Genomic DNA, 25,157 nt, shown 5'->3' with positions numbered 1-25,157 from the left:
AATTTTACTTAGAAGGCTGAAAGATCAAGGCCAGAAACTAACTTGTTTCATACCCAGGTCAGTTCCATAGATAGGAGGGGGCTTAAGAAATACTTTTTAGTGATGATGATAAAGGGATTGTGGAAGGCAAGAGAAAATGTGGGGTAATATTTTTATTTAAAACTATTTAATATGGTGTTCAAGGGGCTAACGAGGATATCTGATCCCAGCCGTCATAAATACTGCTCAGTAACCTCTTTCCTTTTTTTCCTCCCTAGGATATTGGTCTAGCTTCTCTTGGGTCATCCGATTCAGAGATCCAAAAGCTGGCAACAGTAAGTATACATTGCACTTTCACATTTTACTGAAATACAAGGAGTCTAGAGGAGATCGCAAGAGGGGTAAAAGTGTTAATAGTACCTATTGTATTTAAGAGCTTACTGTATTTCATGCACTCTTCTAAGTATTGGCCTAGATACAAGGTAATCAGGTTGGACCCAATCCCTGACCTTCATGTGGCTCACAGTCTTAATCCCCTTTTTACAGATGAGGTTCTTAGTACAGATGGGTTTTTCCAGTAAGAATTTCAATTTTACCCAAAATGCTCACAGGACAAACCTGGTGCTTTAGCCGCTAACTAATGCCAGCAGTGGGAGGATCATGGAGATGCCCCACATATTGCTAAAGGCAAGATACCTAACTTTATTCCCCAGTGCCCCTGGAAATCCTAATGTCTGTGAGGAAGGCTGATTGACAGAGAAAATGTTAGGTCTTGCTACCTCTCAACTCAGTCCCTCAACCATATTTCTAGCCTAGGTGGTCCCCAGAGGTTGCGCTGACTGTCAGCAGAGTATAAGTGTGAAGGGGAGGGACAGTGAGGCAAGGGAGAGGGTTGCACCCAGATTTCAGCTGTCCCTCTTGAAAATTTCAAGGCCAATCAGGAGGTATTTCCCAGGAAGCTAACACAGATCTGCTGCCTTGTCTGTCAATGCCCAACCTGGGTTTTTCAAGACAAACTGGGTTGTATCACAAATTTTCCAGTACCATTTACTCCTTTATTCAATTAATAATTACGGTACTTGTTAAGTGTTTACCACATGCCAAGCACTGTACTAAGTGCTGGGGTTGATAAAAGATAATCAGGTCCCACATGGAGCTCACAGTCTAAGTAGGAGGGAGAACAGGTATTGAATGACCATTTTGCAGATGAGGGAACTGAGGCTCAAAGAAGTTAAATGACTGGCCCAGGGTCACACAGCAGGTACGTTTTGGAGCTGGGTTTAGAATGCAGGTCCTCTGATTCTCAGGCCCACGCTCTATCAGCTAGGCGACGCTGCTTCTCAATTGAAAATGAGGATGAGAGAAAGGAGGCTATTAAGCAGCAAGTTGATTTGCCATTGAACACTTTTTCCAAAGAAGCCACAAGATAGTTATTTCAGACCCAATATGTAAATGCAATTTCAATTTGAAGATGGAGTTGTTTTGCTAGCCATGCCACCTCCTTGCATTTAAGACTCTGAACCTATTGCCACTTTTCCCAAGGGAGGTCAAACTATTTTTAAAGTATTAGCCCAGTTAGTCACTGCACCAATAAGAACTGTGAATTGACTGTTATTTTATAATGATGCTGTGAGTTTGAATTACCATCCATACTAAGTGTGTGTGTGTGTGTGTGTGTGTGTGTGTGTGTGTGTGTGTATTTCAATCAATCAGTGGTATTTACTAAGCATTTACTATGTGCAGAGTGTACTAAGCACTAGGGAGAGTATAATGCAACAGTATTGGCAGACATGTTCCCTGCCTATGATGAGCTTACAGTCGAGAGGGGGAGACAGACAATAATATGAATGAATGTAGTATATAATTTAAAGATATGGGCTCAAGTGCCTTGGGTTTGGGGATGGGATGAATACCAAATGTCCAAAGGTCACAGATCCAAGTGCATAGACAACACAGAAGGGAGAGTGAGCCCTGGAAAAGAGGACCTAATTGGAGAAGGCCTCATGTGTTGTTGTTTTTTTTTTGAGAAGCATTCAATACCTACTGCTATACTGAGTGCCTAATATTTTTTCAAATGAAAGCTCTCTGTTTGGGAGAAGTATCTTTTTGTTGGTTGGACGCTGTGCTCACTTCCTATAGCAATGCTAACAGCTTCCAGTGTGGCATCAATGCATGCTTGAGTTTTATTACTGTACCCCAACCTACCCCATCCCACCCTCCCCACCTCATCTTCTCTTCTGATGACGTGTGCATACATGCTTTACTTTGCTTTTTCCTTCTTTGTCATCTGATCCCTCTTTCCTTTCCTAACTCTTCCCTCCTCCTACCCCTTCTCACTCCCAGTCAGGGCTGGCAATCCTTTAATTGGACAGTTGGGGGCTGAAGGCAAGGTTAACCATGTAACCTCTTCCAAACCCCTTGGTTACGAAGGAGGAAAATATTCCTGTTTTGGTAAGGAGAGGAATAGGCTCATTTCCACTGTGCATGCCAGGAAGACAGAACATCGGCTGTAGCTCTCTCAGGCACTTCAGCACTGTCAACAGAGGCAAACACCATGTGGTTGTTTATCAAAGTGAATTGCAAATGAAAGCCAGTATGAGTAAGAAGAACCATCTTAACTGTGGTATTTGTGGAGTGCTTACTGTGTGCCAAGTACTTAGGTGTAAATACACTACAGTCAGCCACACTCCCTGTCCCACCTAGGGCTCAGGGTCTAGGGGGGAGAGAGAATAGGTATTTTTTTCCATTTTACAGCTGAGAAAACTGAGGCACAGGAAGGTTAAATGACATGCCCAAGGTCACTCAGCTGGTGCATGGTGGAGCAAAGGATTAGAACCCAGGACTCTTGATTCCCAAGTCTATGCTTTCTTCACTCAGCTTGGAAACTGTGATATTTTCTTGGGAAGTCCATTCTATGAATTTCAGAACTTGAAGGACCTGCTGCCTGAAGGACGGTAGTGGAGGAGACTTATTATTAGTAGTAATAATAGTAATAATGATAATAATTGTGGTATTTAAGCACTTACTATGTGCCAGGCAGTGTACTAAATGCTGGGGTGGTTGCAAAGATATCAGGTTGGACAGAGTCCCTGTCCCACATGGGGCTCACAATCTTAATCCCCATTTTACAGATGAGGTAACTGAGGCACAGAGAAGTTAAGTGACTTGCCCAAAGTCACACAGCAGACAAGTTGCAGAGCTGGGATTAGGATCCAGGTCCTTCTGACTCCCAAGTCGGTGCTCTACCCACTGGACCACATGGCTTCTCTCTCGGAACTTGGATCACCTGACCTAATTCAAGCCATTTTGGATGGCAAGTTCAACTGTTTTGTTTTACCTGGGGTTAGTCAGCAACTGAACCCATGCAAGGAAAATGTCTAAAGCAGAGTTGGTAATGGTCAAATACTAGTGCCCGGTGGGGGGAGAGGATGGGAGGGGCGCTCTTGATGACAGATATCATGCATTCATTTTTGCCAATGACTAGTCCTCACCTGGCGACCCCTTTGGATTACAGCAAACATCAAGCCCACAGAATAGCTCAAATCAGCAAATGGCATGTTGGGGCATTCCAGTGAAGTGGGACATCGATAACTGATAGCATGCTGGGGCACCCATTGGAGCGGGATGTCAACAGCAGATTGCATGCTGGGGAATCCCAGTGGAGTAGGAAGCCTAACCATCATCAATCGTATTTATTGAGCGCTTACTATGTGCAGAGCACTGTACTAAGCGCTTGGGAAGTACAAATTGGCAAGCCTAATGCCACTAGGGACCCAACTTCCTGGACCTGGATTAAAACCAAGGGCAAGGCAGTTGGAACAGTAATGAAATTCTCCTTAGTCACACAGACTTGGCAAGCCCATCGCTGGAAGGCAGGTGGAAAGTCTTTTTTATTATTATTAAAAATGTTGCGGATTACCTTAAATGAGCGTTTCTGCATGTCACGCTCCCTCCCACACATCTCGGCCATCTGTTCTGACCCAGCGGTTCCATGCTTTGGGTTGGACATACCTTGCATGAGGTCTTCGCTGTGGCAGCTTTCTAATTGGCTGTGCCAATCCCTGAAGAAAAGTCAGGCAAAATTAAACTCATCTCCCTTGCTAAAGCACTTCACTTAGAAACCGTTTGAGCAATGCAGCCCTTGGCTTCCCCACTTTCACAGGCCAGCCCGGTCCTAGCAACTCACGATTGTGTTGTAACACAGACCTCCCCGGGGCCCGATCGCAGCCGTTCTCCATCCGTGTAGTTTCTTGGCACCTCAAGTGAAGTAATTTGACCCAAAACACTCACTACCCTAAAACTTCAGACCCGGGGGAGGGATCTGAGACCGCAGGAAGGCAAGGAGCAGGAGCCCAAGTCAGAACAGTTCCGGCGCCCACGTCTTCAGCTGAGGCTTACGTCTCCCAAGGGAGGGCCGGCAACTGCCTGGAAGATTGCCGGTGGCTCCCGAGAGCAAGCCCAGGCCTTCCCCCGACATTGACCTTTTGCAGCCCACCCTCCCTCCAGAAGGTGGGCCACCTTTGAAGCCTTAGTGGTGGAGGGAATCCCAATGGGCCGAGAGAAGAAAGCTATGGGGTGCCAGTCTAAAGGAGCTTGGCGGAGGAGATTCAGTGGCATCTGGGCAGAGATCTACTACCAGGAGCTTAATAGCCTCTTTCCGGTTTCCTCAGAGTTCCCTCCATTGCTCCCGAAGCACCACCTCTTCCCGGTTCTTTGATCCTCCTCCAGCAGGATGGAGAGGGAGTGGTCAGAAATTCTGGCTGCGTGCCTATGAGTTACTGTTAGCCACCCAACAAGAAGCACTGGGGCCTAATGGAAGAAAGCATGGGCCTGGGAATCAGAGGCCCTCAGTTCTAATCCCGGTTCCACAACTTGTCTTATCTGTGCCTCAGTTTTCTCATCTGCAAAAAGGGGATTCAATACTCCTTAAGCTGTGAGCCTTAAGTGGATCCTGATTATCTTGTATCTAGTGCAGTGCTGGACACATAGTAAGCACTTAACAAATACCTTAATTATTAGCATCCTCTCATTAGGAGAGTCCATTCTAGTGGACAAAATTACAAGAGTCTCAGATCATAGTAGAACTCTTAACACTTCCTTTGACTTATTCTTTAGAGAAGATGGAGTTTGGTCTTTCCAGTTTTTTATTTTTAATTGAAACAAGATTGCTCGGTATAGGGCATTCTGTGGTGAGGTTAACACATTTTGGCATATATTCTGCATATGAAATTCAACTCAGCATGGCTTAATGTAAAAAGCACAGGTCTGAGAGTGAGAGGACCTGGATTAGAGAAGTAGCGTGGCTCAGTGGAAAGAGCCCGGGCTTTGGAGTCAGAGGTCATGGGTTCAAATCCCAGCTCTGCCAACTGTCAGCTGTGTGACTTTGGGCAAGTCACTTAACTTCTCTGGGCCTCAGTTCCCTCATCTGTAAAATGGGGATTAAGACTGTGAGCCCCCCATGGGACAACCTGATCACCTTGTATCCCTCCAGTGCTTAGAACAGTGCTTTGCACATAGTAAGCGCTTAACAAATGCCATCATTATTATTATTATTATTATTATGCCACTTGTCTGCTGTGGGACCTTCGGGGAGTCACAACTTCTCTAGGTCTCAGTTACCTCACCTGTAAAATGGGAATTAAATCCTCCTCCCTCTGACTTAGACTGTGAACTCCATGTGGGACCAGGATTGTGTCCAACCTGATTACTTTGCATCTACTCCAGCACTCTCTACAGTGCCTGGCACATAGAAAGGGCTTAACGAGTTCCATGAAAAAAAAAAATCTGGCTGGGGAGAAATCTTTTGAATAACTGGTCCTAAAGACAGCTGGGGAATTGGAGCCAGGATAGGGGGAGGAGGGCTGGGAGAGAAAAATCTTTACACACACTTTTAATCATCCTACAGTGACCAGGAAGTTTGATGACTTATGGGCAGATAGACTGGGTTTGGAGGTAATGACAGAATTTCCCAGATGCCCAAGTTTATGTGCTATGTTATATAGCCCTTGGGGTCAAAAACTGTAGTCGAGTCATAATTCTCAGTCCCAGCACTGACCCTTTAGGAACTTTCAGAAAGAAAGTAATCACCTCATTTCTCTTTATTTCACTCAATGTCTGAGGAAGAAAAATTTCTAAAAATGCACATAAAGGGGCAGGGGGAGACTCAGTGTTGTTCCTCTGAGAATCATGCAGGTTTGACGAGGACATTTACCTTAAAGTGTGCTGGTGCTGTCACTATATCACGTAATAATAATGATGGCATTTATTAAGCACTTACTATGTGCAAAGCACTGTTCTAAGCGCTGGGGAGGTTACAAGGTGATCAGGCTGTACCACAGGGGGCTCACAGTCTTCATCCCCATTTTACAGATGAGGTAACTGAGGCCCAGAAAAGTGAAGTGACTTGCCCAAAGTCACACAGCTGACAATTGGCGGAGCTGGGATTTGAACCCATGACCTCTGACTCCAAAGCCCGTGCCCTTTCCACTGTGCCACACTGCTTCTCTATAAGGGAAGTGCTTCATACAGTCCTCTGCCCACAGTAAATGTTCAGTCAATACCACTGATTGAGGAAGAACAGTGGCTGAATATAGTAGTCTGGTCAAAAGATGAAAACTAGGATCAAGGTTGTGGCCATTGGGTGGAGTGGAACTGTGAAATACTGTAGAGGAAAAGCCAACAGGATTGAGTAACAGAATGAATGTGAGGGTTAAAACTCATTAAGTAGTTGAAAGTGGCACCAAAGATAAGATCTCCTGGGGCATGAAGAACAGTGTTGTTAGCTCGCCTCCTCCAGGAGGCCTTCCCAGAATGAGCCCCACCTTATTCTCTCTTCTTCCCTCTGCCCTACCTCCTTCCCACAGCACTTGTGTATATCTGTACATGTTTATTACTCTATTTTACTAATGACGTGTATAAAACTATAATTCTAGTTATTTTGATGGTATTGACACCTGTCTACTTGTTCTGTTTTGCTGTCTGTCTCCCCCTTCTAGACTGTGAGCCCGTTGTTGGGTAGGGACTGTCTCTATATGTTGCCGAATTGTACTTTCCAAGCACTTAGTACAGTGCTCTGCACACAGTAAGCGCTCAATAAATACAATTGAATGAATGAATGAATGATGAGGTTTAGGAGAGAAGATGAGTAGTTCAGCTTTGGAAATTGAGATTACTTTTCTGACCACAACATTGCTGAAATCTGCCCTGTCCACTCCATTCAAACTTCTAATGCACTGATCCAAGCACTTTAACTACCGCATCAGCTGCCTTGCTGACCTCCCTGCCTCCTGCCCACTCCAGTCCATACATCACTCCACTGCCTGGATAATTTTTCTAAACAAATTACAGTCCATATCATACCATTCTTCAAATACCTCCAGTGGTTGTCCATCCGCATCAAACAGAAATCACTTACCAATGGCTCTAAAGCACTCAGTTTGTCCCCTTTTATCTTACCTCCTGATTTCCTACTACTACCCAGACTGTACGCTTTACTCCTCTAATGCCAGTGTATTCCCTGTACCTCTGTCTCATCTATCTCTCCGTCGACTCCTTGCTCATGTCCTCCCTTTGGCCTGGAACTCCCTCCCCCTCCATATACAACAGACCATCACTCTACCATCACTCTCCTCTCCTTCAAAGCCTTATTAAAATCACATCTCCTTTAAGAGGTCTTTCCTGATTAAGCCATCTTTTCCCCTACTCCCTCTCCCTTTTGTGTCACCTATCACTTGATATTCACCCCACAGCAATTATATACATATCTGTAATTTACTTGTGAATATTAATGTCTGTCTTCCCCTGTAGATTTTAAGCTCTGTGTGGACATGTCTACCAATTCTGCTGTATTCTCCCAAGCACTCAGTACAGTGCTCTACACACTGTAAGCATTCAGTAAATACCATCGATTGACTGATTGATTATCCTGTACCAGCTACATGAAAACACACTATTAAATCTAACTTGAGAAAGAGAAACCTGGTTAATAAAGGTTCCCTCTAGACTGTAAACTCACTTTGGGCAGGGAACATATCTATCGACTGGTATAGTGCACTCTCCCAAGTGCTCAGTTTAGTGCTTGGCACATAGTAAGCATTCAATAAATATGACTGATTAACTTATTGGTTGGTCCAGAATTCCACGGTTTCTTACAGCATGGAAACTGCATTTTTTATTTCCACATACTCTAAAATTTGAAGAAATGGTTTTAATCAAACATAGCTTGAATAGCATGAGTGATTTTTATTAGCTAATATTTCTTGACAATTTGATTTCCTAAATATTGGAATGGATTACTAAGGGAGGATATGGAGTTGGTGTTGAAAGATACAGTAGAATCTCTCTTTTTTTATGGTATTTAAGTGCTTACTATGTGCCAGGCACTTTACCAGTTAGTCAAGTTGGACACAGTCCCTGGGGTAGATTCCAGTTAGTCAAGTTGGACACAGTCCTTGACCCACATGGGGCTCTCAGTCTTAATCCCCATTTAACAGACAAGGTAACTGAGGTACAGAAAAATGAACTGACTTGTCCAAGGTCATACAGCATAAAAGTGGGCGAGACAGGATTAGAATCCAGATCCTCCCAACTCCCCAGCCTGGGCTCTATCTGCTAGGCTGGGGGATTAGGTGCTGTCCTGCCTGAAAACAGGGAGACAGATTTCATAAACGCACAGAATGTCTATCACTATGCTTCACTGGCCAAGCAAATGTCTGGTACTGACCTTTACCGCTGCTATAATTTTTTCTTTCTTCCTTCTTTCTCGTTTGGATTATTAGCTGTACTGGTTTACTGTTGAGTTTGGGCTCTGCAAACAAAATGGATCCATCAAAGCCTATGGGGCAGGACTTCTTTCATCATATGGAGAGCTCATGGTAAGACTGCCATTTGTTCTCTTCTCTAGAGGCCCCCTTCTGAAAGCATTCCGTCCTCCTTGAAGCAATCCTCTCATCCCCAAATTCACATTTTCCACTGATGTGGCATGGCCCGAAAGAGCAGTGGAGAAAATACTAGAGTCGTGACTTCTTCCAAGATGAACATTTATATTATTCTTTCCCGTGACTATGTTGGTACAGTCATAAATCTGCTTTCTCACCTTCTCCAATTGTACTTCGGCTTTCTTTGTCTAACGGAAATCTTTAGCTCTGCTCACGTTATACAGTAGAGGGCAGTCTTGAGCCTGATAAGAATTTAGCCCATTTATTGTTGGGAAAATGAAATGTGATGAAATTGCCCCTTATGTTTACATAAATCAAGTAAGGACTCAGCTACCAGAGTGAAAAGCATCAAGTAGTTGCTGATGTTGCTGTAAAAATCACAGTATCACTTTTCATTCAAAAATCCATAAATCCAAACATTTTCTAAAGCCACAGACCAATTTTGAACTGGAGAGTCAGTGCTAATTCTCTTAGTATCATGGGGTTGTGTGTTTTACGGCTGTTTTACTAGCTTATTTTGCATATGTTTGGAAAGCATTAGAGTGCTATAAGAACAGTAAATAATACAAAATAGAAATGGAAATGTCAAACCATATACTAATGTCACTGAGGATTTTTATGAAACTGCATTTTTCTTGATTAATTGTTGATTCTTAGGCATAAAGGCATGTCCTTTAAACATCCCCCGGTTTCCCCGGGCTTTCCTTGGGCTTCTTAACAGAAAACGTTATGTGCCCTTTAGTTTTTCACTAAACATCCAAGAGACAGGCAAAGGTTTTGTCAATACTTGGGGCCAGCTGAATATTTATTTGGGCTTTAAGCAAGGTAATAAAGGGCACAGGGACAGTTGTTCCCAGATATTTACCTTTTGTAATACCTAGGTTAAAGGGTGAAAAGTGCTGCAGAGGTTAGATGATAGAGTTTGGACAAAGGTTTAAATAAATCTCTTTTTAGCTACCCATGACGGGAGGATGGTTTGGAACTTTGAGGCCAGGATCCTGAGTGGGAGAAACAGTAATTCTGGTCTTGGTGTATAAAAGCCAGAGTTAGTCACATTTGCTGTTTCCTGAATGGACTGGTCTGCCTCATTCATAGCTTGGTCACCTGGATCCTCTGCCCATTATTTCAAAAATGAGGAGGAGTAGAGGTGATTATCACTTGGGGCAACCGATTAACCTGACACTGTCTACATGTCTTGACCTTTAATCTCCCTTAGGGCAGTTCTGCTTGGATTAAGGCCCCCTAAATGGGGGAATAGAGATTCTTATCTTCCACCAATGACACCTAAAGCTCAGCTTTTCTGTTGCATTCCTTGTGGAAAGTGTAAAAAGCAGTATTTATTCCCTATCGTGGAAATGAGTCTTTGATAACAAAATTAGGAAGTTGCTTCTTAGGAGAGGGAGAGGGAAGGAGAGGGTTTGGGTGCAAAGGATGCTGCTTATTAGATGGGAAATTAGACCAAGATGGCAATAAGTGTATTTTTTAATAGATGATGACAAAGCTGTTTTCTATATCCTCCTCAGTTAGCTGGGAGATTGACAAATCAGAGTGCTAGTCTAAGAAAAGCAGGTACAAATTTTCTTTCAGAACATGAATGATACTGGAACAGGATTCAAGCTGATAGGGAAAGAGGAAAATGTCTTGCTTTGTAGAGAGACTTTAGCTCTTGGGGACCTCAAGGGTCCATATAGTAAATGACTTTATCATTGTTCAGGGGCACATATTATTATTATTATTAGTAATAATAATAATAATATTTATTAAGCGCTTACTATATGCCAAGCACTCTACTAAGCACTGGGATAGGTACAAGATCATCAGGTCCAACTTGGGGCTCATAGTCTGAGTAAGAGGGAGAACAGGTATTGAATGCCCATTTTGCAGATGAGGTAACTGAGGCACAGAGAAGCTAAGTAACTTGCCCAAGACCCGTGCTCTTTCCAGTAGGTCACGTTGCTTCTCACTCGACATATTTCTCCTGTACAAATCCCGCTCTCATCTATCCAACTGCAGATCGAGAATCATTTTGAGAGCTTAGATGCTGAGATTTCAAGACTAAGAAACTGCATGGAGGAACTGATTACAGTGCAAGCAGTTTGTGCCCCTTGGTAGGCAGTTCCTTGTAGGTGGCACTGCTGTCTGCCTCTTTGTTCATTGTACACCATGCTTCAGCAGGAATAACAAGGATACGAGACTGCGAGCAGCTAACATACTGGAACTGCCAAGATCTATAATATGTACATAGATCCATATACAGAGAGAAACAGATCTCCCATTATCCAACGTGAAATTGAAATGGAGTTCACTCACATTATCAAGTCAATCAAAATGCTTCAAAGGTTGAGGAGGAGAGCAAGGGAAGTGTTTAAAACCAGATTTACTTTTCAGCATTTCTTTAAGTGAGACAATGCTATAAAATAAATGCTGGCATTAAAGTTCAATAGCTCTGTCATAAAAAAAATCTCTAAAAGAGGAGGATTGTCATGGCCTAGTGGAAAGACCATGGGCCTGGGAGTCAGAGGACTTGGATTCAAATCCTGCCTCCTGTGTGACCTTGGGCAAGCCACTTAACTTCTCTGTGCCTCAGTTTCCCTATCTGTAAAATCGAAATTAAATATCTGTTCTTCCAGTGCTTCATACTGTGCTTGGCATATAGTAAGCAATTAACAAATATCATTAGTATTACTATCATTATTGTTATAACAAGAGATGGCTGTACTCCAATGTACTCTGGCTCTTCCAACCAAGAACTCAGAAGCTTCTTGTTGGTTAATTGAACTTTCCCATCAGCATGTGCAAACTCCCAAAGAGATTCTTCTTTTTTCCAGTGTAATTTTATTTTACCAAAACTGTCAAATATTCGGTATCATATCATTTTAACACCCAATCTGGTCTCAATTCTTCATATAGTAAAAGCTAATGGCCTGTAGTTGACTTTTGGCAGAATTCAACAATGTGCATGCTCTATTTGCTGTAGAGAAACCCTTGGAGTTGCTGGCTGCCTGAGTTGTTTAACTCTGTTTCCAGTGCTGCATCAGTATTTAACTATCATAATAATGGCTATTTTGGATTTAGATTTCTCGATCTTTCCTTAGAGCTTCTCCTTGCAAACAAGAGAATTCTGGAAATCAGAAAAGATACAGCTTGCATTTTCTTGGCCCATAAGATGGGTCACTCTGCATCATCACTACCTCAATCATGTGATTTGGGACAGAAGTCAGAGTTGAGCAACAAGCTTTGAAATTTGGACAGGATTTTTTTCAAGCTCATTGAAATCCTCCAGCTTTGAGAGTGCGGTTGGATGTCTCCTCCACCCCTGGACTGTGTTCAGAGATTTCCAGCAGTTTCATTTCCAGTGGAAATTGATGTGGAAGGAAAGGTGCCATTTTCTCTTGTGCCCCCTTCATTCTGGGGAAAATCCAACCAGTCCCTAAGGATTTCAGGGCCTTTTGCAAAACTGGCTCAGGGTCAATTTCAGGTGAAGGTAGAAGGTCATTTCCAGATAAAGGCAAAAGTTTGAAAAAAGCAAGTCACTAGATGGATTAGCAAAGTGCAAGCCACAGGGAAAATTGAAGAATTATAAGCTTGATTTGTTCCCTGTAGACCACCCAATGGGTTTATTCAGCCCCCAAATAGCCTCCTTTGGTGCTTAATCCCCTCCTTTACTTAGGCAGTCCTGCCCCAGATTCTACAGCATTCTCTCCTACCCTATTGTAAAAGCACAGCTCCCTGAACAAAACCTTATCTGAGTGGCGATCCAATCACTCAATCAATTGTATTTATTGAGCACTTACTATGTGCAGAGTACTGTACTAAACGCTTGGAAGAGTACAATGCAATAGAGTTAGTACCAGCATCCCTACAAGGCCTCAAACTTGGCTTCTCTGACCAGATCATTTTGCCATTCGATTCAAATGCATGGAACAATCAGTTGGATCTTCAAGGAGGGAAATAGATCCTGGATCCACCCAGGATGGTAACTTCGAGTCCAAGCCACGAGGACCAGCCTTTCTGACTAAATCAATCACAAGCCAAAAATCCAACAGTAGGTTGGTCACAGTTCTCCTTTCCAACAAGAAAGACACATCTGGAGCAGCTCCATGTCTATGCTATTGTGCTGGTGCTGATTTACTGTATTTTAACCTTCTCTGTGTTCCCTTCAAGTATGCCTTATCAAACAAACCAGAATACAAACCACTTGATCTGGAAGTGACTGCGGTTCAGCCTTATCAAGACCAGACCTTTCAGCCTGTCTACTTTGTATCAGAAAATTTTGACGATGCCAAAGCTAAACTACAGTTAAGTGTGTATTTTCCTTCTGGGGCACGTTGAAGGTGGGTGGAACTGTCTTGGGCATATCCAGTGAGCCTAATTCCATTGTAAGAGGAAACTGCAGTGGGAATTAGGCCCCAGTTTACTGCATGTAGATTCTATTAATCAATCATCACAGGCTTTCACTCACCCAGCTAAAGTCCCTTACTGCCATGCCACTCGGTAGTAGCAGAAATAGTAACAGCAATAGTAATAGCATTTATTAAGTGCTTATTATGTGTAAAACCCTGTAGTTAGTGCTGGCAAAGACAAAGAAGAGATAAAGAACTGGGCCCAGGCCCCTAAGGGGACCCACAATTTTTAAAGGATTGGAGACAGGCACAAAGGAAAGATGAAATAAAAGTATAAAAGACAAGAATGGCAATAAATACTAAAGGAATAGCAGGATTTCAGGCATTAATCCTTGTGACATTAAGGATTAATAGGTTGTTTACCCACAAATCTATTCAATGTAGTCTGCGTCTGTTTTTTTCAAACCAATTTAAACAGTCATTTTTCATAGCAAAAAGAAAATGTCATCTGAATAGAAAAGTTATTCAGCCAAAGAATTCTTGAAACCAAAAAGAAACATAATGTATTCTTAACCCCCTCTAAACTAGACATATACATTAAATAATATGGGTAAACATACTTCAATATTGTATGGTATCTCTTTTTAAAATTATTAAATATCTTGATAAAAAATTATTCATTCTTTATGTTTTCTTCTCATTTTTCCTGAATTTGTTAATTTCTGTCTTCAAAGTTTGAAGGAAAAATGGTCAAGGATGTTAAAAAAGAAATTATTACCTCATTTGTGTTTCTGATATATGAGCGAGCCCTCTGCATAAGTCCCATGAGGGACTGAGTTTGGGTCTATTTATCCTATGGACACTCAGTAAATATTTGTTAAATTGCATAAATTCAGACTTGAAGTCCACACATTTTTAGCTGTTTATCTTACAGAGCCGACAACTGTAGAATTTAGCTAATCGAGGAAACGGTCTTTGAGGGTGAAAACTACTAACAAAGTAATAAACTGAGCAAGGAAACAACAATTTTCCTTTTTCTTCTATACATATCTATCTATCTACACACACACACATATTTAGTTAGGAAGAATGACTTAGATTTCTATTAGATTGTGAGTTGGGAATTGGTGTCTAACGTGAGCTAAGTGCTTCACACTCCGTGGGTGTGCAGTTAAGACCATTGACATAATACTTTTTCCTTTATCCTTTCTTTTTTCCATAGAAAATATGCCCTGATGATGAAGAAGCGCTTCTCAGCTTGCTATGACTCTGTGTCCTGCAGCATCAAGATTCTAGGCTTGCCCCAGAAGGTCAAGACTGTCCTTAACCCAATGAAAGATGACCAAAAGCACCTCTGTCTTGCTCTCGAAAATGTTGCCTAAGATTGCATCAGCAGCCAGGCTGAGCACATCAGGTGACTTCTCCTGGGTTTTCCAGGGGGCTATGGCCATGCGCTGGCAATAAGTAGGAAGGCTGCAGGTTAACCTGCATCTTAAAAATCACATTGTTTTTTCTTATGATTTCATTTATTCCTGGCCTTTTTCAAGCTAACCCTCCTTTTCTGAAGCTAATTTACTACATCACATTCTGATCTCTACGGCCTCCAACCTGTTACTGATATCCTTCCTCCTTGTCTGGAGCTCCTACCCTTTTCACATTCAACTGTTGTTCTGCCCATCTCCATAGCCCTTCTGAAATCAGATCCCTGCCAGGAGGCTTTCCTCAATTTCCACTTTAGGACTCCCCAGTTGCCACTTTAGTACTTCCAAAGCCACTTAAGCCCTTGTGTACTCACTCCCCCTCCTTCCACATCTACTCAGTATATATCATTATACTTCATTACTTCATTTTACCTGTAATTATTTTAGTGTCTCTCTTCTCTGCTTAGAATGCAAGAAACTTGAGACCATATCTAATATCTCTATCAGATCATATCTAATAATTCTATTGCAGTCTCCATATTCTTAGTAAAGTACTCTGCACAGAATGAGTGCTCAATAAGTACATATATAATAATGCTATATGTATAATAATTATATATAATATAGTAAGGCTACTCATAGACTTTGCTAGGTATCTTCATTCTGTCTCGCTTACCCATTGACATTGACCACACAATAGGGATGGGGTAGAGGTAAAGATACACAGGCCCAAACTGAGGAAGTGTAATAAGGTAAGAGTAAACCAGAAAGTTTAGCCAAAAGGCAAATAATCTGAGTTAGTTTGGAGGACACTAGCCTAGACATTGCTTATTAAGGACTTTTGCAGGTTCATTAGTTTTGTCAAATATCACTTTGCTGTCCATCTCCCCTTCCCTTTGCCGCACATCTGGGATCGATGCCTTGATAATCACAGATACAAGCAATCTTGCCCTTGAATAGCAAATAGGGATGTAGCTGGATGGAAGCCAAGTACTGGGATTGGAAAACACAGGAAACATTCATTTATCTTTGCTGTTATTATCAGCCTGGACCCTAGATCAATATTACAGCTGGGGACAAAAATCAAAACTGAATCTGCCATTAGCCTGTCTGGCACTTCCATAACTACTACTATTAATAAAAATAATAATGATGGTATTTGTTAAGCACTTACTATGTGTCAAGAACTGTTCTAAATGCTGGGGTAAATACCAGGTAATCAGGTTGTGAGCCCAGGTGGAGACTGGGGCTCACAGTCTCCATCCCCATTTTACAGATGAGGTAACTGAGGCACAGAGAAGTGAAGTGACTTGTCCAAAGTCACACAGCGAAGTGGTGGAGTCACGATTAGAACCCATGACCTCTGACTCCCAAGCCCATGCTCTTTCGACTAAGCCTTGCTAGGAGGAGCATATAGCATGGGGGTGGAGGGAAAAGATCTGGGAATTACACTTCGGCAACAGGGAGTGCGGGGAGCAGGGCTGCATGGATCCTGTTCAACCTGAGTAATGTGTTGGGAAGGATTAATTCAGACTTTCACTTTTATCAACAAGAAGGTGTTCTCTGGAGGAAATAATGTGGATGAGATGGGGAATGCCACTTTCTCTGTTGAGTTATGGAAAAATCAAACTCCAAGATGTTGGAGAGGAGTTGAAACAAATTGACTCATGATGTGCCCTATCCCTTGCCTTGTTCACAGGCAGCAGGGGGAAAGCTGAGGTTTCAATGGGTTGGCAGGCAACGGACCTCAGTAAAAACCTCCTTCCCATCACCTTCCTTAGTTTATCTGCTTACCTGGGGTGATGCGGCATTACCTTCGCCCACTTCCAAGGGGGAAGAATTGGGAAGGTCCTCGTTCCTCAAGCAATCATTTGTCATTGGACTGCTGGCAAAACCAATAGCCCTAGGAAGTGACAAACTGAAACAAAATGTCTTTAACTTGGGGTAGCTGTTGGAGATCTTTGGTTGTTACTCAGATTTAGCTCAAAATAGAACTGCAATCTTGTTTAGGTTAATTGTCAGTCCATAGTTCTTCCTTAATTCTGAATAGTTCATAGTCACCTCCATCTCCTGTGGGTATGCTTCTATGCAAAAGTTTCCCAAAGGATTGGAATTATGACTTCCATGAGGAAAAGTGTCACTCTGCCCATCCCCCCTGCCCCAACAAATCCACTCATTTCTCCGGTTGGCAAGGGAATAATGGCCAAGATTTTACACTTTATTTTCAAAGGCTTCACTAAATGTTATCTTACTAGATGGCCTCCCTTGTGCCCACAAAATGAGGGAATCTCCCACTTCCATCTGGCCAGGAATTGGTTGATTAGCATTTACCTTGAAATGTCCTTGCTGCTGGAGATGAAACCATTCTTGCTAGGAGTGGTAAACTGAAGCGGGCAACCATATGTGAGGACACACCTATCAATAATACAAAAAACAACATTGTATGATGTGTCACGGTTGTGGAATGCTGGGAGACAGATAGCCAGCATAGTTTATGATAATCAGGAATAGGATGACTCTTTTAGAGCAGAAACTTTAAGACTGTGATACCAGAAAACCAGAAGAAGAAATTGCATATAGCAAAAACACAGCAAACCATGGTCATTATACACATCCACTGTGGAATGGATTATGCTTTGTGCGTGAATACACATCAGTATATGGGGACTTATGTGCCTCAGCAGCATCATTTCCAATCCAAAAGAGATACACACTCAAGCCCACATACCACACTGATTGAAGCTTTCAGAATCTACCTAATTGAATGTTTTCTCTGTCTACCTTACATCATCTTCACACCTAGCCGCTGTTTAGATAGCTTGCTGTCATCTTACTGTCATCTACCCATTACCTTCATCCTACCCAATGGACAGACTGTTGTCAGCATTCTGTCATCCAGCCATCTTCTTTGTCAGGATGTCCAAACATCACGGAATGGAGAGCTGTAAGTCAAAAACATAATAATAATAGTACTTGTTAAGCACTTACTATGTGCCAAGCACTGTTCTAAGCACTGGGGTAGATACAAGCTAATCAGGTTGGACACAGTCCCTGTCCCACATGGGGCTCAGAGTCTTAATCTCCATTTTTCAGATGAGGTAACTGAGGCCCAGAAAAGTGAAGTGATTTACCCAAGGTCACAGAGCTGCAGATCATTAAATAAAATTACTTCAAGTAGAATGGCAAGGTACTCTAGGGAGAGGAAGCAGTGGGAAGTGATGGTGTGGTTAGGGATGGGGTGAGTAATGGAGAGCAAGCATTCCCAATGGGACAGAGAGGTAGCAGCAAGTGAAGATGGGGAAAAAGCCTAGGCCTAGAAAAGACTGGAAGAGTAAGTCACTGCACCCTGGCTGTGGTGAAATTATAAATAATAAAAGCGCATGTGCATGAACTGCACAGCAAGGGATGAATAGCTGCATGAGGCTTTTGAGCTACAGTTTTGCTACCCCTGGGCTGCATGGAGCAATGTGGCAGAAAACCACACTTGTATCCTGAAAGACTGACTATATGCTGGAAGGCAAAGAATGATAATAATAATGGCATTTGTTAAGCGCTTACTATGTGCAAAGCACTGTTCTAAGCGCTAGGGGGTTACGAGGTGATCGGGTTGTCCCATGTGGGGGGCTCACAGTCTTAATCCTCATTTTACAGATGAGGGAACTGAGGCACAGAGAAGTTAAGTGACTTGCCCAAAGTCACACAGCTAACAATTGGTGGAGCTGGGATTTGAGCGCATGACCTCTGACTCCAAAGCCCGCACCCTTTCCACTGAGCCACACTGCTTCTCTGGAATATGTCTACCAAGTCTGTTGTATTGCACTCTCCCAAATTCTTAGTACAGTGCTCTGCACACAGTAAATATCTTTGATTGATTTATCATTTAATGTTCAATATGATTCACAAGTGATGTTGGCAAAATGTTCAAGGATCTTGTAGTGACATCTATGTTAAGTCCAAGTCTTACAGTTGACATTTTTTCATATCTTGAAATAGGCGTTTTGATGTAGTTTTATATTTGTTGGTTCATAAGTGCATCATTAGACAATGCATGGCCCAATATCCGTATGGTGAAATGACTTCCATATATCACTTGATTCAGCCTCCGTCACTAGGCAGGGACATGTACCCAGGATAAGATGATTCTACACCCTGAATGAAACCCTCTAATGAAAAACTTAATCCACCCACAGGCTGATAAAAGCAACTTCAAAGGAAGTCCGATGTGAGAAGCAGTATTACCTCGTGGATACAGCACAGGCCTTGGAGTCAGAAGGACCTAGGTTCTAATCCCTGCTCTGCCACTTGTATGCTGTGTGACCTTAGGCAAGTCACTTCACTTCTCTGTGCCTCAGTTACCTCATCTTAAAAATGAGGATTAAGACTGTGAGCCCTGTGTGTGACATGGACTGGGTCCAACCTGATTCTTCTACCTACCCCAGTGTTTAGTATAGTTCCTGGCACATAGTAAGCACTTAACAAATACCATTAAGAAGATAGGACTGTGTCTGACGTGATTAACTTGTACCAGCCCTAGCTCTTAGAACAGTGCTTGCATGACACACAGCATTAAAAACCATTAAAAACAGTGATTAACAAATATCATTAAAAAAAAACATCTGAAAGAAATTCAATGCTCTCCTCTTTAGAAAGTGCTTGACTCTTCAGAGGACTAGCATGGAGTTTTCATAGTATTTATGCAGATAATTAAACTATTTCCTTTGAGCTCCTGAGTGTGCTGCTTCTTAAGTCTTATCCCCTGGAGTGGCAGCTGTTTTTGAGGCAGAATCGGAGAGGCCTTATCCTCACAGAGATTGACTGAAACAACTGAAAATGACTCCTGAAACAGCAGTGCATCTTAGCAGTGAAGACCACCAGGTGGAGAGTCAATGTTTCTCAGCTTCCTGGATACTATCATGGAGTTGATTTCCCAACATATTTTTTATGGCTGTGCTGTCCTCCACACACAAAAGCCATTTCACTTTTGAACACTTTGTTTCATTACATCTTGTAGTAATTTATCTATCCACTGCCTGCCAACTGGTTCACAGGCAAAAAAATGTTTGATGCACAACAATAGATCATTTTAGGATAAATCAAGCCTCAATAAAACACCATTTCTCTTAGTAAGGCATTCTACCTCTCAGATCCTATGGTAGGCTCTAATCAGCTGGGACAAAGGACATGGGGGCTAAGGCTCATGACAGCAGCCGATATCGACCAGGATTTCTGTAAGGCAGGACTTCTCCATGGAATTCCCGGACTCTTTTCCCATGTATTCTGTCTGAAATGACTGAGTTGGATTAGAGACTTGAGTTTGGCGTGCATTCAGATTAGACCTATGTTTGGAAGAAATGAGAGACCTATTTTGCCCAAGGCCTCTCACACTTTCCTTGGAGGGTTGCCATGGCCGCCCACGCATCCTTGTCTTTATCCAGCTTTTAGAGGAAAGGAGACAGAAAAAAAGTAAGAGAGAGAGAAAGAGACAGAGAAGGCAGGGAAAGAGGGAAGAGGGAGGGAGGGAGAAGGGAAAACTGAAAAGGGAAGGAAGAAATAGGCAGACTGGGGAAAGAGAAAGACAAGAAGAAAAATTAAGTACCAAAAGAAGGGATAAAGGGAAAACTGAAGGAGAGGAGTGTAGAAAGGAGAACAGATAGGAGAGGTTTTAGCAATACAGCATTCTGGTTGAGACTGGAGCTCCTGCGCCCACGTGCTTTAATAGGGGGAGCAAGGCACCTTGAGAAATATATGCCAAGGACATTGATCCGGCCAGACATCTTTCCTAGAGTCCTCGAGAGTTTGCAGGAAAAGGATCAATGTTCTCTCTTTTCCACTCCTGATACAAAGAAGCAAGGAGGGGTGGATTTGAGGTTTAACAGCAAGGCGAAAAGGCAAAGTAAGAAAAGGGTAAAAAGGCCCAATAATAAAAAAACAACAAAAAATCATATTTGTTTTTTCTCATTTGAGGTTCTGCACTTAAGTCTCTCATGAGGATTCTTAAAAGCCAAGTAAAACACATCTTGTGATTTGAATCTGAACTATTGATGAACTCCCCATGTGCTTTGCTTGTGCTAGTATACACTCTTTATGCTGCGTCGAGGTACATTTAAAATGAAATGCTGGAACAGATACATAAAGAAAAATAATCTGCTCCACCTTGTAGGTGAGCATTGTTCCCAGTGAGTATAGGATACTGTTGGGAATGTGGTTTCTCAAACTGGGGCAGGGGCCTGGGCAGGGGGGAACCTCAAAGGGGGTTGTAGGGGCTGGAACTGCAGAACTCAGAACAGCTGTTCCCCAAACCGTCAGACTACAAGCTACAGAACAGGGTGAGATGGTCTCCTCCACCTGTTTGGCTCTCCCTGTCTCTTCCCTCTCAGCCTTTAAGATCTTCAGCATTGCCAAAAGGGAGAAAAAAACTATTGGAGTGATACAGGGTGTGCAGAGGGAGTGAGAGAAGGGGCCCTCGGAGGGAGAGCTGGATGAAAAAGCTTGAGAACCGCTGATTTAGAGGATCAGTTACTGTTTGTTTGTTTTTTTGAATGACCGATCCACTCACCCCTTTGCAGTAGCCCTTCAGCTCCTTGCCAGGTTCCACATGACCTTTTTCTATATGCCTGAGTGCAGATTAGGTTTGTCTGAGGTCTCCTGGAAAGGCCGCCTCATTCAATTCACTCTTTATTCCTTTCCCCTGAAAAGAAGGCTGTTTCTGGATAGGACTTTTGCTTCCTGAAGTTTCATGGGGCCTCTACATTTCCCCGTGGTCGGGTTTGCTGTAGCCATGGCTACCAAGAGTCAGTTTGGCAAATGGTAGGAAGCTGAGTTCCAAAGGCAGAAGCTGTAGGGTTTGTATTCCACAATGTTACCAACCCCGGTTAACCTGAAGAGCCAAGGATAGAGCTGATATAGAGGAAGAGGAAGACCACAGTCTTATATTAGATTGTAAGCTCATTGTGGGCAGGAAATATGTCGACCACCTCTGCTGTACTGTACTCTCCCAAGCGCTTAGTGCAGTATCCAGCACAGAGTAAGCACTCACTAAATAACACTGATGATATCATTGATGATGATATTGTTGAATAAGCCAAGATGTAGTAATAATGTGGAAGTCTGTAATCAATCAGAAAAATTTATACAACAGAACTGGTATACACATCCCCTGGCCACAGGGAGCTCACAGTCTTGCTGTTGGACCTTTGAAGCTCTCCAGATCAGCTAATCAGGCATTTAAGAGTCCTGTATCTGGTACTTAGGGCACATGTTGAGAGTAGAAACTGCCCCTGTCTTCAGGGAACTTTCAATCTAAGAGGATAGGCATGATCAAAATATAAACTAAATATGTACAAATGGATAAAGTGAATGCAAGAATGAATGGAAAAGGGAGAAGTTGGTCAATAATTGGTCTGATGGGATGGAGAAAAGGTGGGGCGAGTCAAGACAAGTGTCCCAGTGATTGACCCTATTTTGTGATAATTTAGAAGCTAGATGACTCTTCTCAGGATGTCACAGTTTTAAAAAAATTGTACCAGGGTCTCAGCCAAATTCAGTAATCCTCCATCAGCCCACGAGGTCTCCTCAATTGCTCATCCATTTGATGGATGTCCTGTTAATAGACATCTCCTCTGGGAGGCTTTCCTTGATTAATCTCTCATCTCCACACTCTATTCCCTCCTCAACTGCCACTTCACCACTTCCAAATCACCTAAGCACTTGGGTATTCACCCCGGCACACTGCACTTACATTTTTACACTTTACTACTTCCTCCTACCTGCAGTTTGTTTTAGTATCTGCTTTCTTTGCTAGATTGTCGGCTAGTTGAAAGCAGGGATCATGACTTCTGACTCTCTTACACTCTCTCCAGCACTTAGAACAGTGCTCTTCCCAGAGTAAATGGGATTGATTGATCCCTGTTCTGAAGGCTTCTCAAGGGAGAAATAAAGGAAAATCTTCAATATTTTTGGGCTTCAGAATCTTCTAAAATTTTAAATAACCTCAGTAACAACATGAAATGAGAGTAGCCTAATAGGCTACATCAGGAAACTGGAAGAGAAAAAATTATTCAAATTTAGTAGCTCTAGCTGAAGCTGACATCTCATTCTGGAAAGCAGTGTGGCCTAGTGGAGAGAGCACAAGCCTAGGAGTCAGAGGACCTGAGTTCTAATTCATTCATTCAATCATATTTATTGAGTGCTTACTGTGTGCAGAGCACTGTACTAAGCGCTTGGGAAGTACAAGTCGGCAACATATAGAGATGGTCCCTACCCAACAACGGGCTCACAGTCTAGAAGGGGGAATCCCACCTCTGCCACTTCACTCATCCAATCATATTTATTGAGCACTTACTGTGTGCAGAGCACTGTACAATGTACAGGGTACTGTACTGTGTGCAGAGTGCTTGGAAAGTACAATTCGGTAACAGATAGAGACAATCCCTACCCAACAATGGGCTCTTTTCTCCTGTGTGACTTGGGACAAGTCACTTAATTTTTCTGTCTCAGATTCCTCATCTTTAAAAATGGAGATTAAATCTTACTCCCTCCTACCTGGACTGTGAGCCCCACGTGGGACAGGGACTGTGTCCAACCTGATAAACTTGTATTTATCCCAGACCTTAGAGCAGTGCTTGGCACACAATAAGTGCTTAACAAATATAATAGTAATACTGATAATAACAATAATAATAGATTTACTCCAATGGACTAGACTTAGTTGGAAGGACCAAAACCTAGTCACCAAATTAAATGCATCTATTTAAAAATCACAGCATGTTTCTCTTCATTTTTATTTTCTGATACTTCTTAGAGATAAAAAATCCATTTGGATACCCAAAATCAGAATTTCAGAATACTTAAGAACATGATGCAGGCTGCTTTCTTCTACCTAGGATAATATGAGACTTTTTTATCATAATCAGAATGGATTTTATTAAAATATTCCTTTCATCTGCAAGACAATGGCAGAAAGAAATGGACAGTAAAGGACATGGACATAAAAGCTCAGCATGATACCCCAGGCATGTTGGTTCTAACACTGTTGATAGTTTATAGCTCTTGGTTTGAAATCCACATAAACCACTGATTACATTAATCTATCAGATCCCTGGTGCCCTTTAAGAGCTTTGAATCTTCTATGTAGCTTCCTTATGAAATGTGATGCCAGCTATAGAACTGGAAGGACCAAAAGGTTGAGTAATTGTAGCTTACTATTCAGTATTGTTTTTAGCCTTTTTCTAATTATATTTATTCTTATGTTGGCTTATACTGTCTAGTCCAGTTTTCACATAAAGCACGCTTTCAATAATTCATGTTGTGAAAAGTGATCCTCAACCATTGTTCAAGGGATGTGTTAATGACCTGCAATGCTTTGAGTGAGGGATTGTCTGTTATATGCAGTTTAATTAAACTGATTGCACAGTGTTGACTTTTGTTTATCTTCCTTTTCATTTTTGCCTAAAACTAAAGGCTCCCCACCATCTGGTCCCACCTTACCTATCTTAATTTTTTTTATGGTATTTGTCAAGTGCTTATTTCGTGCCAGGCACTGTACAAAATCCTGGGGTAGACACAGTCCATGACCCCACATGAGGCTCTTCATCCCCATTTTTCAGATGAGGTTACTGAGGCACAGAGAAGTGAAGTGACTTGCCCAAGTTCACACAACAGACAAGTGGCAGAGCCAGAATTAGAACCCAGGTCCTCTGACTCCCAAGCCTGTGCTCTATCCACTAGTCCACGCTGTTTCTCTATGTGCTCTCTCCATCTGCTATTCCCCAACTTGTTGTCTTTTCCCCTCCCAAGTCAACCTTCTATCAATCGGTCAATCAATGGTATTCATCTGTGTGCACAGCACTGTACTAAGCACTTGGGAGAATATAATTCAATAGAGTTAGTCGACATTCATTCATTCATTCAATCGTATTTATTGAGTGCTTACTGTGTGCAGAGCACTATACTAAGCACTTGGGAAGTACAAGTTGGCAACATAGACATGATCCCAAGCCATAACCACACTCTCTATTCTTTTTCCATCTGTTACCTCACTTCCTTTATTCTCCACCAAGACCACAGCTCTCTCCACATTCCTCAATCCAACCTCTTCAACAAACTTTCCCTGATTGATTTTCCAGCATCCTGAGCCTTACCATTCCTTCGGCCGACGCTAGCACCAATGAATCCTTTACACCATCCTTAGCACTCATATATCTATGTGAGCTCAATTATTTATTTTGACACCTCGAGTTATCAATATATCTATTGATATATCTATTGGAGAAGCAGCGTGGCTCAGTGGAAAGAGCCCGGGTTTGGGAATCAGTGGTCATGGGTTCTAATCCCCGCTCCTCCACTTGTCTGCTCTGTGACTTTGGGTAAGTCACTTAACTTCTCTGGACCTCAGTTACCTCATCTGTAAAATGGGGATGAAGACTGTGGGACAATCTGATTACCTTGTATCTACCCCAGCGCTTAGAACAGTGCTTGGC

The 25,157-nt window shown here is 42.4% G+C and overlaps 1 protein-coding gene across 1 annotated transcript in view; it reads left to right on the top strand.

Moving 5' to 3' along the window:
- LOC119936609 (tyrosine 3-monooxygenase-like) overlaps positions 1-15,205 on the top strand; it is a 47,688-nt gene extending 32,483 nt beyond the window's left edge. Inside the window, exons 10-13 of the mRNA XM_038756071.1 lie at positions 258-314; positions 8,757-8,852; positions 13,080-13,213; positions 14,481-15,205. Of these exons, the coding sequence (XP_038611999.1) occupies positions 258-314; positions 8,757-8,852; positions 13,080-13,213; positions 14,481-14,640 (447 nt within the window). The 3' untranslated portion in view covers positions 14,641-15,205. The remainder of the gene's footprint in view (positions 1-257; positions 315-8,756; positions 8,853-13,079; positions 13,214-14,480) is intronic.
- Positions 15,206-25,157: the final 9,952 nt, after the last annotated feature.

Source organism: Tachyglossus aculeatus, chromosome 14 (assembly GCF_015852505.1).
Source record: "Tachyglossus aculeatus isolate mTacAcu1 chromosome 14, mTacAcu1.pri, whole genome shotgun sequence".
NCBI classification, from domain to species: domain Eukaryota; kingdom Metazoa; phylum Chordata; class Mammalia; order Monotremata; family Tachyglossidae; genus Tachyglossus; species Tachyglossus aculeatus.
This window is presented reverse-complemented; position numbering and strand designations above follow the sequence as displayed.